At 42.8% G+C, this 16136-nt stretch overlaps 1 protein-coding gene across 1 annotated transcript in view; it reads right to left on the reverse strand.

Annotated features, from left to right (window-relative positions):
- The window catches only part of dpy (fibrillin-like protein dumpy), a 109504-nt gene extending 98980 nt beyond the window's left edge, over positions 1-10524 (reverse strand). Inside the window, exon 1 of the mRNA XM_086909689.1 lies at positions 10236-10524. Within this exon, the coding sequence (XP_086765815.1) occupies positions 10236-10245 (10 nt within the window). The 5' untranslated portion in view covers positions 10246-10524. The remainder of the gene's footprint in view (positions 1-10235) is intronic.
- Positions 10525-16136: the final 5612 nt, after the last annotated feature.

Raw genomic sequence — 16136 nt, forward strand, 5'->3', positions numbered from 1 at the left:
GTGTAATTGATTTTTCTCGGGTACGAATTTAACCTCGAGCTAAGGTTAAGTTATATTCGAGATCGTGCCAATTTCGACGTTCGAATGCCTGGTCTCAAATTGGTAAATTAGAATTTTAAAAGTGACGATTAGAAGGATACGTAAAAACTTCGCGTCGAATACATCTCGATTGACAAATGATCGAGGTACAATTTGATATGTAAATCGAATAACGAGTCGCGTCCCGGAGAAATATTTCCGACAAGAGGATATAAAACATCCTTGAGATTTATCCAGGATGAAAGAAGCGGCCGTACAGAATCAGAAATTGAAGGTTTAATTAAAGCCTGCGTCTTATTGCTTCTATTTGCCGACATGCATCGAACCTCTCCGTTACGACGGTCGAAAAAAGAAAAAAGGAAGATTCCGTCGAGCCGTGTCCCCGTTTCGCGATACCTCCGCGTTTGCGCTATCAATATAATTTACGTAACACGTCCTCCACCAGACGCGTTTCTTTCTTTGCACGCTTCGTTCGTAATTTCATTACAACCGATACAAATCGATTCACGCTTTGAGCGGGAGATCGATCCCGTAACTCTTTTTTCTCTCTTTCCCTCCTCTCTCCTCGACCGCTCATTTGCATCGTCCTGTCGACGAGCTTTCGAATAACTCTCTGCCGCGAATTCGTAAACAGACGTGACACTGTTTTTTTACAGTTAGGCAAACATCCAGCTAGAGATTACCCTCGTCTAGAAACCTATTATTTGTATGCAAATTGGACGCGTACGTTTAAACGACAGCTGATCGTTGCATTTTTCTTCTTTTTCTTTTTTCTTTTTTTGTAAGCAAGTGCAATTAAAAGAACCGTATTTCGAGACCGTTTGTAAACTTGTATTCATTCAAGTTTGCTCGGCGAGCAAATTGCCGAGATATCGAGTTGAATCGAAATTGCCGATCACGTCCGCAATAATTTCTTCGGAGAAGAGGCGTAAGTTGAATCTAATGCGCGAAGGATAAAGGAAGGATCTCGAGGGATAAGGAATAATAACGATCGCGATAATCCAGATCGGCGAGTGTCCGCTCGTAAGAAACGCGACGAACTAGACTTTTCAGATCCGCTGAGAAAAGGAAAAGTGACACTTGCTTTTAATCATCTCTCGCGATCGTTGTATCTGGCTGTGATAACGAAGGGAGAGGGACTCGAGGTATGATTAAATTTACTCGGTCCATTAACTTGGCCGTGTATCGTTCCCTTACAGGTGTTGTACGCTTTGCTCGAAGCTACGCGATGATATCTCGTGAAAGCCAATGGCCGTGACATCCTGACCCCGAGGGTTCGAAAGAATGATAAAATAATATTATCGTAGGTTGGAGCCGATTAAAATCGCTCCTCAAAGTTGACTTCGCTCCTCTGTCTTTTTATTTTCCGGGAATAAAGCGAATCACGAACTGTTATAGGGTATAAAGTTCATTGAAATTTTATCTATAATTCAGTTGTTGCTCTATAGCCCGACACGTGCACTCACGTATAACCAAAATATATCCATTCAGCTAAATCCGTATATTTATCGTTCACCACTTTGCATAACCAAGCAAAATAACGAGCGATCGAGTAAAGAGATTTATTCGAGGGAAGTGAACATTGCGCGATCGTTAAATGTCTTCCCTCGTTGTGCGCATACTAAAAAGTGGTCCCAGTGGCAAGTGGAATATCTCTGGAAGTATCTCTGAAAAATATCTCTGGAAATGGAAGGAAAAATTCAAGAAAACAAAACGGTCAAACAAGAAAGAAGAAACGTTTCGAGTCGAAAGTTACCAAAGTGAAAAAAAAAAAAGAAAGAAGGAAACAAAAAGAATCCCTTTCTAAATTTCTCATCCATTTTTCGGCGGATATGCATCCGGAGGAAAAGTTGGTCTGGAGCGAAAAAGCAAACGAGGGAGGAAGAAAGGGAGGGAAATGTCGAGCGACGTAATAGCCGCGATACCAAGCCGATTCCGAGAGACAAAGGAAACACACTACACGCCCGGTTAAAAGGAGCGACCTCCTTGAGAACGGTCCTTGACTCGTAGAGACCGACGAGATAAGAAGAAGGAGGAAGAGGAGGAGAAGGAGAAGGGGGAGAAGAGAGTAGTAGTTGTAGAAGTAGAAGAAGAGCAAGAAGAAGGGGGAAGAAGAGCACGAAAGATGAGCACGGAAAAGAAGGAGGAGGAGGAGGAAGAAGTAGGTGGAAGAAGAAGGGAGATCCGAGTAATGGCGCCTACACTCGGTGGCCGCGAAAGGTCGAAGAGAATATTTTGCTTCCGAGGAACGCGATATACGCGAGCTAACAGGAGGGAAAGAGCAAGACCGGCAAAGATGTAAAGAGAAAGGGAGAAAGGTGGATGCAGGAGAAAATGAGAACGGCGAAGAAAATCCAAAAATATGTGTGACATGCTTCCACGTTTCTCCTCTTCTTCTCTCACGGCTTTTCTCGGTTAATTAAACGGTAGAGAAATTGTACATATTTCTGCGCTTCGTGTTTTCCTCGTATTAAAACCGATTTCGATATTATTATTGTTGATTCGGCGTGATCTCATCGATTGTGCACCACGATTCGTTTGTTTCTGCAAAATTTATTCTTATTCAAAGATTAATATTGAAGAAAACGAGAGGATTTCTTTTCGTTCCGATACGAATACACTTTCAAAATTTATAGACGCAGAGGGAGACCAGATTTAGATTTGCATATTATTAAAATTGGAAAGAGCCAAGCCCTAATCCTAATTTCTCATCCGTTTGGAAATTGGCCATTTATAAATTTCTCACGAGGATATTCGCGAGGTGTCCACGAGGAAGGTGCCATAAATTGCAAGGTGAATCGTTTGAGAATTAACGATTCGATCCGGAGGATGCAATCTAACGTACGACGTCTCTCTCTCTCTCTCTCTCTCTCTCTCTCTTTCTCTCCTCCCCCATGAAACGATACCTGCGGGCGTTCGAGGCAGAAAGTCTCGAAGATGTGCTCATTTCGTGGTCAGAAAAATGATAAAGAGAAGGAGAGAGAGAGAAAGAGAGAAAAAAATCTCGATCCGACAACACGCATACGCATACACGAATACGAATTCACGCTGGCGAACCACGAGCTCGTAACGTTCGTCCCAGGACTGGCCATAACGGATACACCACGCACTCTCTTTTCCTTTCTCTCTCGTAGACAAGCTCGAATGAAGAAAAAGGGAGAAGGAACGAGTGGCGTCTCAGAAACGAACGATGCCTATAATCGGCAATGGACGACCGCACCTCGCCACTTTCGCGTTGCTTGACGTGGATACCGGTCTAACCGATCGACCGGTTAATCATCGTCGTTTCAACCGGTGGTGTTCTATCGTGTTCGCATGCCCCTCCTATATTTATTATACGGTAGCCGGATTTCGGGCGATTTAATTCGGTGTAGCCCGGCCCCTCCCCGTGATTTAATTAATCCAAGTGAACGTCTTTGTACAATGATTGAACTTGAGGTATCATATATATGCGTGTGTGCGTATGGAGTAATTTCATTTGGATTTTTCATTTCAGCAATTTTTTGTTTCAAAAATAGAAAGAAACTTGAAATTTATCTCTCTGTTCCTTTTTTTTAACTTCTCACAAGATATCCTTCCTCCAGAAGATGGTGATTTAGATATGGCTTAAATTCCAGTTCTGGAACGCTCTTTATATATCAGTTTCTAATAAGTATGTAATCTTTGTGAAACGATCGATATTTCCAATATTTATATCTTCGATTATATTAGATCTTCGGATGATTTCGATTTCCAACATCCAGCGCAGAAACGAAATTGAAATTGATATAATTTCGAATTTGTATTCAAACGAATGAGAAATGTGTGCATTAATTTTTCTCTAGCGGTGGGAAAAATTGATTTCGCTGCGGAAGACGGCGCAGCCGATCGTTCTCCGCAACCGGCGATCTCGAACGCATGGCCGCGCGCATTCGCAATAGAGAAGCGTAGCAAAGATGCAATTGGGCCGAGGAAACTGCCTGGCGGGGTGCATAATTGAATGAAGCCCATGCTAAATATTACTCGCGAAACTCATAAATACGCAGAGAGATTATAGAGGAGGCCGTGCCTCGCCTCGAACGTTTTCATGACTTTTCTCATCTTCGAAACGCACGATGGCAAAAAGGCATCTCCGCCGTTTCACCTCATTACGTCCCGGCCTGGGAGCTTCATTTTTCCTTTTTCCTTTTTCTCCCCTCCGTGAAACGTCTACGATTGAATTAAATCTCTCGTTCGTTGGAAAAACAAGAAAAAAAGCACCGAACGATTTAATATACCTGAAACGACCTTAACTTGTGCACGGTGGAATGCGAGCGAAACAACGCGGGAACAATCGGTGGAACCAAAGTTGAACACTTTGGTTTTCGTGGTTTGGCTTGGATTTCTTGTTACGTAAAAGAGACGGGGATGAGAAAAGAGAAGAGAGACGTTGGAAAGACGTTTGAAAACGATTCCGGGTAGGTATGTAATAACGGCTCGGTGTCATGCGACAGAAAATTAGCAGGTGAACCGAGAACAGAGAAGAGGGCTTAATTGCACTTCCTTAATTATCGAGAAATTTCACACGAACGAGTATCTACACGTGTATATAAATTTATCCTTTTTCCCCCTCCTTTTATTTATTCTCGCTCGTGGAATTGCGAGAAGAAACGTCCTCGTTTAAATAATTGCGATTCGATATGAGGAATATCCGTTTTATCAAGCGTATCGTTTATTCAACATCAATTATACCCGTTTCCTTTTTCCTTTTTCGTATCGTATAATGCAACTCCTCGAGGCCAATATTCGAATATCACGAGGATTATCTGATTGCGATGGGGTCAAGTATGTATTAAAATCTGATTCGATAGTTTCGATTTTTTTACGATTTGGCTTAAAAATGATTTACTACGATACTGATTAAACTATTCACTCTATTCGTACGTATTAATTTATTTCGAACTCTCTCCTTTATATTAATGGAATAACTTGGATCCTCCATAATCGAATAATTCATACAATTTTTCTTTTTCTTTTTTTTACAAAATTTCTCTAAATATTTTTAACGTATCTTTGTACGTAACAGTTGGGAAGAAGAGAGATTATTTCCTTATTGCAAAATGGGATCACGAGATTTGAACTTGCTTTTATATTTGAATTTTGATTCAAACATTCGTACGTGAACGAGTTTACGAATAATTAAACGCTGCCAAGGATGGCTCCTCGTCGCGCTTATTAATTATTTCCAGCAGATACATCAGCTGGAAATAGGACGTCTTCGCGTGCGTTACACATTCCCGATTGCGCAACAGAATCGGCTGTCAACGAGTTCAAACGGGGTCACAGTTAATGCACGAAAAATTCCACGCGTATTATTCTCCTTTCCTGTCATGCACGATTCACGATTCGTTTCGATTTCCATAATTTGAACACGAGTCGCGAAGGAAAGTTTTTACGAGTGATTTCACTGTGATTCACAAAAAAAAAAAAAAAAGAAAAGAAAAAATCTCTTCAAAATGAATTAAATACAACTCGGAGAGAGATCCCTCGTTTACAGGCATTTCGTATCTCGAGCACGATTCCTTAACGAAGATTCCTCGAACGTGGATCACGCGCAACGATTCCAGGCATTCTCATCATCGAGAACATGTGTCTGTACAAACCTCGTGGAAATCATAATTTCAAATGCGAAATTCTCTTCGAGTTCCTTCAAGATTCTTTCCTACGATCTTATCGGATGTAAGAATCTCCAGGATGGAAACGCGTCACCTAAAAGTATTATCTATTTCCCTGCTGCGATCTTCCAAGATCTATGGATCAATCCGTTCGAGATCGAGCGATACAATTACTCGGTTAATCGAGTTTGAAATCACCTCGCTCCGGGAAGGTTGCATCTGGGATAATCGGATCGATGGAGATCGATGCACTCCTCCGTCGTGTTTTTTTGCTCCAGTTTTATTTAGAACACGCGTAGATCGCAAGGCGATTGAGTAACGATCGATCCCACACGTAAATACCCACGCATTCGCTCCAATTTCTACCGGGTTTCGACCGGGAAAAATGACAGAGCACCGTGACCTCGACAATGCCTTTCGCCATCGATCGGACGTGGCGCGGCAGTTCGATCGGTGACATAAGAAAACCGAGTGGAAAGTAATCCTGACTGCGCTCCGCCCATTGTCTCTGAGGTAATAAAATGTGCAGGGAAATGGATGGTCGTCATCGTTGAAAAATGACAGTGTCACCAGACTGTGCGAGTCTAATCTTCTCTTCTCGTCGAGTTAATGGCAATAATTCTGTTTCCTCCTTAAAAAAAAAAAAAAAAAAGAAAAAAGAAAACCTCTTCCGTTTCTTTTTTTCGAAAATTCGAAGAACGAAGACGTCAAGTAACGAGAATAAGATTCGCTGTTATAAATGTTACAACAGTTGAAAATGTACGATCACCGCGGTTTTTCAATAGCCGTTCCTAGCCGATGAAATGACCGAGAAGAAAGACCGGACTCGGGAGTGGGACCCCTGGCCCCGGGGTTCACACAGATACGCAAAGACAAATGGGGAAATCCAAGCATTAACGCAACACGTTATCGCAGAATTTCACGGTGAACGTTAATCACGTAACACAGTCACAGCTTCGAAACAAGCTCAATAAGCGTGAACCAGTGTCTCGTAAATCGGTGAATCTCGTACTCTCGCTTTCGAAAATTTTATCGAACTCTTTTCTTTCGCCTCTTTCTTTTTCTTTTTTTCCCCTGAGACGAGAGATAATACGATGAACGAGCAGAACAGTTGTTGTTGTCCGCATTTGCACGGTCACGTTCGCGAATCGGCATTCAGAGCGGTAAAACACCGGTTTTATCCCGCGAATATGGCTTCATCGCGCATCTTTCGCGAAACTCGATTCTCAATTCGCTCCAAGCGTGATGAGTTCCAGCAAATGTACGCGGTAATCGATTTTCTTTTTTCTTTTTTTTTTTTTTTTTGACCGGCCATAGTTTTTAACGAGCAAAACGGGCCAAAAAGCGAGACGATCGCGTAATGTATTCGTGGCGGATTTGCAAGATGAGATGGAATTGGATGGAATTGGAACGCCAACCGAGATCGGTCGGCCATCCATGAAAATAAGGTTCTTGCGCCGTTCGAAAAAGAGGGTGAATTCCATTCCAGTGGAAGGGAACGAATGGTTTGTCCAATCATCGACACTCCGACAGGTGAATCCACGGTTTACGCGTCATCCTTCTTCTGTTCGTACCGAGTGACGTTCCGAGTAACGCTTGAATCGACGATTTTGTCGGGAAGCCACGAGGAGGGAAAGTTGTTTCGGTGATTTTTTTTTTTTTTCTTTTTTTTGCGATGATCGAGATCCGAATCGAGGGAAAAAGTGATATGTTTATTCTTTTTCTCCCGTCCATGGATCTTCTTTTCTGCGATGCTATGCAAGTTATCTCTTTTGAGAAGAGATTTTTCTTTTTTTCTTTTTTTTTTTTTTTTTTTTTTTTTTTATGAACTGATATTTTATACGATGAAACGTCGAAGTTATTATTTTTTTTTATCTTATTTCTTCATTTTTCGTAAAAGATGTAGGAAATTTTTTTGTTTAAAATCGTTTAAGCAATCTTTACGAAGGATCGAATGTCTCGTTACATTTATCAAAGAAAAATCATTAATAATCCATCTTTAAAAAAAACGATCTTAAAAAAATATAACGGTTCCAAGAAAAGAAAAATAAAAATAATGCGAATCGCTCGATCGTTCTTCCAGACCCGTGACGATGTTACATTTTGCCGATTAATAATTTCAATTGCCCATATTCACAGGTAATCCCGATAGAATGAATTTACGCAATGTGATGTCAGCAAATGGTCGATTCGTTGATAAAAATAGATACTTGCGTTACTCGTTCGAGAGGCGATGACGGCGACGAGTTGGCACCACCAAAGGACCACCATCCGCTCCCCGATAACCACAACTTGTATCCTTTCTTTTATCCTCTCTCTCTCTCTCTCTCTCTCTCTCTCTCTCTCTCTCTCTCTTTCTTTCTCTCATTCTCTCTCTCCACCGCGTTTTCCAAAACTGCTCACTCACTCACATCGTCCCAGCCATCACTCGCGACCCGTTTTCGCCGCTTAATCATCATCATCGTCCTAGGATCCTTTTTTGCACATCTCGTCGATTCTCGATGTCGTGGTCGTCGTTGTCGTCGTCTTCGTCGTCGTTGCGGTGAAAGCACGCACTCCGCGACGCAAAACCGGATCCAACGTAACTTCTCTTATATATACTTGTCACAGAAAGTGTCTTGCTCGAATTCACTGCACCCTGGGGTATATATACGCTTGACCATTACGCTCCAACTCGCCTAGGGGCGATCGATAACCGATCTATACCCATCTTGGAACACGAATTACCGCCCCTCGATAATTTCCTCCTTCCTTACGTTTATATAGATATACCCGTCGAATCCAAATAATTTCTTCCGTCTTCCTCTCGAGGCGAAGGAGAACTTGTACACGCAGAAGAGGATCCGGGGATTTCTTCGTTTGCAACCGATTATTGGCGGAAGAGATTCAAGGTCAGTAGAGGAGGAGCTCAGGTTGGACGATAAGGTAAGGAACGATTCGATTCGATCATCAATTCGATCCCCAAAATCGATTTCGAGTAGAGGATATATATCGATAATCGACGCCGAATAATCGAATGAGAAACGAGTCGAGGGAAAAGAAAAATGTGCAACGATACCCTGGTTCGGTCGTTGTCGACTTTTACCCACGTGCACTTTCGAAACTCGGTGCAATGGCGAAACCGGAAGTGGCCGTGGTTCAACCGTGATATGAAAAGTAAAACGATCGGCGAGGATGCGCCCAACGATCGCCAAATACGTACGCAGAACGTGGAGTGGGCGAAGAAAGTGCGATGGGCGAAGTGTTGACGATGACGTGACCAACCGAGAAGCAAACGAAAAAGTGTTAGAATTTATTTAGAATTTATTTCAATGCGTGTAAAAAAAAAAAAAAAAGAAAAGAAACAACGCGTTACGCCCAGGTAATCGCATAATTTCTGATCGGTTGGCGCGCACACCTCGCGCATCATCCTTGACACCATCTGCCTAAAGGATGTGCTAAAGGTCGAAACTATCGTGCGCTCTGACATAACTGCATCCGATAGAACGAATAGAAAAGGTTTTCCATTCTTTTTTATTATTTTTTTTTATTCTTCTCTCTCTCTCTCTCTCTCTCTCTCTCTCTCTCTCTCTCTCTCTCTCTCTCTCTCTCTCTCTCTCTCTCTCTCTCAAATATTATAATTTTCGTAAATTTCGTAAAAGGTGTCAAGTGTTCGAGCGAAGTGTAACGAGAGATCGATCCGAAGATCGTGTCTCGATTTCACCGATGTAAATGTATCGAATTCTTGAAATCGAAGGAGAAAGAAATCGAGATGAAAGCGATGCAGCGTTTACACTTTTACGCGGAAGATCGAGAAGCATTTTCAGCGTCCTTCTCCCAAGGATCGGATAATTGATTCAAGGCCGTGGTGTGGAAAGTCGGCGAGCTCAAGATCAAGATGGGAAACGACGGATCGATGAATCTCGAAACCGTGAAGGATATCGCTATCGTTTCGCATCGAAGCGAACTCGCAGCAAAAGATCGTCCATTTTGGAGAACAGCGAGAACCTTCGAACGTTAATTATATCTTCGTTCTTCGAACCGTCTTTCGAACAAAGCGCACCGACACTGTCGAACTGGCCTGGACAGACACTCGCGAATATTCCACACTCGAGGATAACCTTGACTTTAGAAGAGGACAAAGGATCTCCGGAGAGCTACGATCTATCTTATCCCGGTGATACGCGTTGCAACTATTGCTCCCTACTTTATCAACTTGTAAAATTACTTTCCATTTCCCCGGGAAAGGAAAAAAAGAAAGAAAAAAACCTTGGTGGGATAATAAAGGGATCGGGAGGGAGTGAAGGGAGGAGAGGAGAAACTGTAGCCGGATATCGGTATAATGTCCAACGAGGGCAATGTGATGGCGATCTCCTTATGTTCGCCAAGATCGAAAAGAGAAGGAAAAAGCGATCGCGATCCGTGAGAGTTGTAACGGCGGCGTTGAAACGAGAACGGGCAGAGTGATCCAGGTGGAATCGTTGAATTCGAACGAAGGATCGAAAGGAAGGTTGAGATCCGAACGAGAATCCTCGAGGCGGACGGTTACCCCGACGCGTGGACCGTCGTGCAACAACAACTTACCCGTCCCCATGGCTGACAGCAGCCTCCTTCAGCCACGATCCTTCCGCGTATCCGTGAATGTCCAATGTTGGCTTGTTTCACTTGGCCGATCCACGATTACGAGATAATAATAATAATAATGATGATGATGATAATGATGATAATAGTGATTAAAAAAAAAAAAAAAGGAAAGTAACGATGAGATAACAACAGACGATAAAAAAATAAATAAATAGGAAACCACCTGTCGGTGATCAAATTTCGCGAAAAGGACGAACTCCTCGTCCAGCCGGGAGACCGCGGACGAACTAGCGGCTGGCGAAGACTTTTGGTGAGACTTCGACGTGAGACAACGACGACGTCATCACCGGGCTGGTGTCTCATTGGCCGACGGTCCTTCTCTTCGCTCGGCCGGCCTCTCTCTTTTCACGAGCCTCCCTCCTCTCCTTTTCCTTCTACGAACTCCTCTCTCCCTCCCTCCTCCACCTTGTTCTACCTCGCCCCTGCCCCCTCCCCCGCCCCTCACCCGCGCGCCCTTCCTCTTCTCTCTGTCCCTCACCCGGATCAACCCGATCGTTCTTACCTGTTCCAAACCACTTACACAGTCTCGAGAAGACTGCCGACACAACTAATATAGAAGTTTACGTAGAGCTAGCTCTGGTCGACGCGCGAACTCGAAGAGCTCCGCGTCGTCTCCGACCGATCTCTCTAGCGCGCTCTCTTCGAAACCCTCTACAATGTGTATAGAGAGAGAGAGAGAGAGAGAGAGAGAGAGAGGTTGATCTGAACGGGATGATGATGATAATGATGATGATGATGATGATCCTCTTTTGAGCTTGAACTCGATCAGGGAGGGAAAACACCGAAACACGTAGAAATTTCGCGGGGGGAAACGAACACGACGGTTACGTTCCTTCAACGATTGATCGCGATGCATGGAGGAAAGGTACTACACGAAAGGAGGAATGAACGATAACGCGACGGAATCTTCTCTGTGATTAAATAATAATCCTCGATGGATATCTACGACGATGTTCGCCCACGATAGATATATGTATACATCCTCTGCGTACATTTCGTATCCAGAAACAGAAGAATCGATACGCATGGAATCTCGAGGTGGCATCTCGAAAAACGTGGAGCAAACACCTTCGCCTTAAAATAGTCGCGGTTCGAACAACCTTGACGACGTTGGCCGATTCGCGATGGCCGCCTCGGGCTGAGCTGCCCCGAGTGAACCGTTTCACCGATGCATAATTCATCGGGAGAAGGCGTGAAAGCGGCGCGGCGGGCGAGCCGCGTATTTTTCCCCGGAATTTGCACGAGATTCGAGGTATTCCTTCTTCCGAGAAAGGGGACGAGATCCCGCGCGTCCACCGGTTCATCTTCCGGTCGCGGAATCGCGAATCAAGGGGAGGAGGGGGGGAGGGAGGGGAGGGGCGACGACACTTACGAGGAGACGTGTACCAATGACGCTCGTTTCTAAGCCGGCATCCCTCTATGAATCGACACGGCAGGCCGTAGATTAAGCGTAATGGTGCAAAGTATAGGAGGCGCACGTCCGTGGATTCTTCCTCCTTCTTCTTCTTCTTCTTCTCCGTGGCCTCCGCCTGTGCGAAATGCCTCGAGGCGGCGGGGTTCACCGACACCGGTGTACGCTCTCTAGCCGGGGTACACGATGTCATTAGACGTGGCGCGAAACGCGATGTGTAACCAGGCTTCGTCGTCTCGGCCTCGTTCGACGACACTGCACGTGATTTCACGGAACGGGCCGCGAACGGCCAGCACGGAAACGCGAGAAAAAGTCTCTCTTAACGAGGATAAAAACGCACACACCGGATTTAATTTATCCTCTAGGAGAATGATGCTTGGAAGAAGAGGAAACGTGATTTAATGTATATTTGAAGAAAAATATACGACGTCTTCTCTCAACGTCGTTTGAATTTTTAATCGATCAGCAACGATGAGGAAATGATACGTAAGATTTTCATTTCTGCGCGTATTTAAAAGGCTTTTTATATATCTATTTCTTTTGCTTCTCTTTCGATTTGTATTTTCCAATTGAAAAAATAATTATCGGATTGAAACTTCGATCGATTACGGAGATTAATTTTGTAATTCGAAGAATGTTCCCCGATGTGATTACACGTGAATTTCACATAGCACGTCGAAACGCGTCGACGTTCGATAGAAAAAAGGATCGAGCAGTCAGAAAAGTGGGAAGGTAAAATAAACTTGGAAGCACGGGTCGGTCCGCTCCACCAATAATTACTCGGCAAATATTAGCGAACCGTTCGCCATCCGACGAAATATCGCCAGATGAGATTTTTCTCCTCGTCGATATCCTTGAAGCGATTCAATCCCCGGTTTTTTAATCCTTCCTGCCTCCTCCGGCGATACGCCGCCTATATCCGTATAATACAGGTTGTATTAACTGTTGCTCCACGAACCTGGCAGACGCACAACGTTTCCCGGCAAGATCCCATGAATTTTTCCTTCCGCGGATCGGAGCAACGATCCGTGAGCCACGATGCAATCTTTTAAAGCATCGGGCAACGATCCATGAGATCCGACCACGAGGGAGATCTCCGGCTTCCGTGAATCCAGCCTACGCGATCCTTTGCACGATATCGGCGAACGATCCTTTCCCTGATTAAAAAAAACGATAAAAGGATTTACTTTCCCCTGGCAGGGAATTCGCATTGTTCATGCTTGCCTCGAAACAGCGTTGCGCAAGGTCAAGCGATTACGTTAAAACCCCGATTTGCCTGCTGGACACCGAAGATCCGTTGCAGAGCTCGCGATTCTCCTTTTCTTTCTTCTTTTTAATCGAACGATCCGAAGATCTATTTTGCAAATTAAAATTATTCGGATGGAAAATTTTGTTGGAACAAAAAAGGGGATAAATTTTTGGAAATTTAGGAAATTGTTCTCGGAGGGCATGGTAGATATCGGGGGATCTCGAGTTCATCGGGGCGTAGTGTAACGGGTTCGTGGGGGCACGCGTTCATTTCGTATTCTTTTCGACGATGCCATCATCCGCCTGGCCAACTGTGGATAACTTGGGCCGGAGAACTGATCGGTTGCTCGATCAAATTTCAAAAGCTTCGACCGTCCACCGAGCAAACCACCTTGTAATTAGTCCCCCCTCCCTCTCCTTGAATATCTCGTGCACATTTTTACGGACACGCTCACGGCACCCCGGGATGACGAGAATGAACGGTGACACCGTTCCAAGACTTTATCCTCTTCCCGTAATAAATACCTCAAGTCCCCCTTAACATCTCCTCTTCGCTTCTTCTTCTGGTTAAACGACTCCACCAGCGATTTACCTTCCTCTTCCTTCCCTCTTTCGCTCATAAAAATAACACGTCGAAATAAATTATTCTTCTCAATCTCGTCGTATCGACGTGGATCAATCAACATTCCCTTCCATCGCGTGGATTAGCCACGATTTCACGCTTTGTTATTGGTTCTTTCAGCGAAACGGACGTTAACGCACAGTAATGGCCAATCATATTCGCAAGAAAGGAAAAAATCTATCCGCATATTTCGATTTGATGGAAAAACGCGGAATACCTGTCCTACAGGTTGCGCGGCATTCATCCCTCCGCTCAGGTTGCGCGTGAGAGAGACGCCAGGCGGATGAGAGTATTCGATTAAAATACCGGCCAAATATATATATATATATATATATATATATATATATATACATATATATAGTCAGGTGGTGGATGGTAATTGACCAATTTGCAAACGAGCCAGGCACGCGTCGACATGCGACGTGAATGATCGCCGTTCCATTGAATCATCGGCCGTTGTTACGTCACAATGCAATCGCGCACGCTTCGACGAGCGACAGCTCGATAACGTTTTTCCGCGATAATTCGCGATTGGAGAAATTCTTCGATCGGGCATCGAGGATCGACGAGTAATCGACGAGTAATCGACGAGTTTCCCGTTTTCGCGACCGGCCGTCGCGTAAAACCGTTGCGGCTGATTTATAGAGCTATAATCCGCGATCAGAGATTGAAATGAAGTAGCCATTCGTGTCGTAGTTGATTCGTTCATTAATGAAATACGAAGTGATTGGTGAATCGTCGATTATTATTCTTTCCCTCGTGTTAATCTCGTTAGAAAATAATGATGATGATAGAGGCAGTGATATTGCTTGGTTCTGCGTCTAAGACATTTGCTTTAAATGTCAAGAATATATCAATAGTGTAACATAAATTCGATTAATATTTTCTCGATGATAATTTTCCTTGCATCTAAGCATATCTGTTGGAACATATTTATTTTGTAGTTTATAGAAAATCGATACGTATTCCATATTAAACACTTTTGAATGAAATGTAAGCCAAGTATTTTTTCAAATAAACATAAAATTTCCTTATTCATTTCAAGTTATTTCTCAAGATATAAAAGACAAATTCATTAAATTGAATGCCAAATTTAAATCATTTAATTACATTCATTTTGGAAAAAAAAATAAATTTCCATAAACAAAACTTTTTCTCGACTCTGACAAGAGAGATTCGTTTCATTAAAAATTGGAGCGCCACGTCACGCGATTTTAAACATAATTAAAGAGACTTTTTCATCCGTTGCAAGTTTATTAAACGTGATCGAAGATTTCTTTACGGTAACATCAGTGTGGATGAAAAAGTAGAGCCCAAAGTCGAGCGAACGCATCGCCTTTGCCGACATTGAAATCACCGAAGTTAATCGTCGCTCTGAAACGAACAACCGACTGAAGGAATAATTAAACGCGTGAAAGTGCATTCAGCTCGAACATCTCTCGCATAATGCAAGCTTTTATGACTATCTTTCTTAAGTCTGATCCACGAGAAATTTTCGAAGGTCGTTCCTTGATGTGTTTCAATTAAATGCAACGGCGTCTTTATATCAGTGATGCATCGATTATCTAATATTGTAATAACCTTGATTATATAATTATTCGCCTCGTATGAGAGGCGTATCCTTTTTGCCATTTATTACAGTTTTTCTTCCAACCAATCCGCTGTGCTCGCCTCGCGAAAACGGAACTCGTCTCTTCTTCATTAATGATCCCTCGCGAAACAATACACTGCAATTATACACGGGGTACTGATGAAATTCAAGGCCATTCTTCTTCTTGAATCGACTTACGTGTCAATATAAAATAATCAGTAATAATCGTGTATACTCATCCACTCTTGGCGTTTCATATTTTACATCTTTGATCAATTACATGCAATGCAACCGTTTGAAATATTGCGACTTATTCATTAACGAATCGCTATGAAGACGATTTTCAGATATAACGTTTGAATTTCATAAGAACAGTTCTTTTCGAGCTCGAACGAAGGAAAAAAATTTTCGAAAATCTTGATATTTCACAATCAGATACGTTACCATCAATTGTGTAGGTTGTCCCGATGTTCTTGCACGCGCATCCCACGCATTCACCTCCGTGTTTCGTTCACGAAATTGAGCATCGAAAAAAAGACACCGGCGTAAAATTTTATTCGCAAGAAAATTCCATCCTATGAAATCATCCTATCTCATTTCCTTCCTTTATAAATTTCTGCGTTTAAAAGAGAATACATTAAAATTCGCAGAATATAAAACAAATGTGAACATGTAGGATAATGGATATTCAGAAAGATGAAGATTAAAAATCCACTCGTACTAAAAAAAAAAATCTTCATTGATGAAATAATAATTTAAATCCATTGTGATTACATTTGACATTAATTTCACTCGAATTTCATTTACTAATTAAATCTCTCAAGATTTTTCTTGAATTAAACATGAAACGATCATTATTATTTTTGACGCTGAAATATACATATATATATATATATATCGTGAAATTTGACGTTATAAGGAAATAATATTCATGATCATATGCAAATCGAAGAGATTAGAACGTTATAT

This window comes from Apis florea, unplaced genomic scaffold, assembly GCF_048593485.1.
Source record: "Apis florea isolate Af1SG1 unplaced genomic scaffold, ASM4859348v1 contig_3158_pilon, whole genome shotgun sequence".
Lineage (NCBI taxonomy): Eukaryota > Metazoa > Arthropoda > Insecta > Hymenoptera > Apidae > Apis > Apis florea.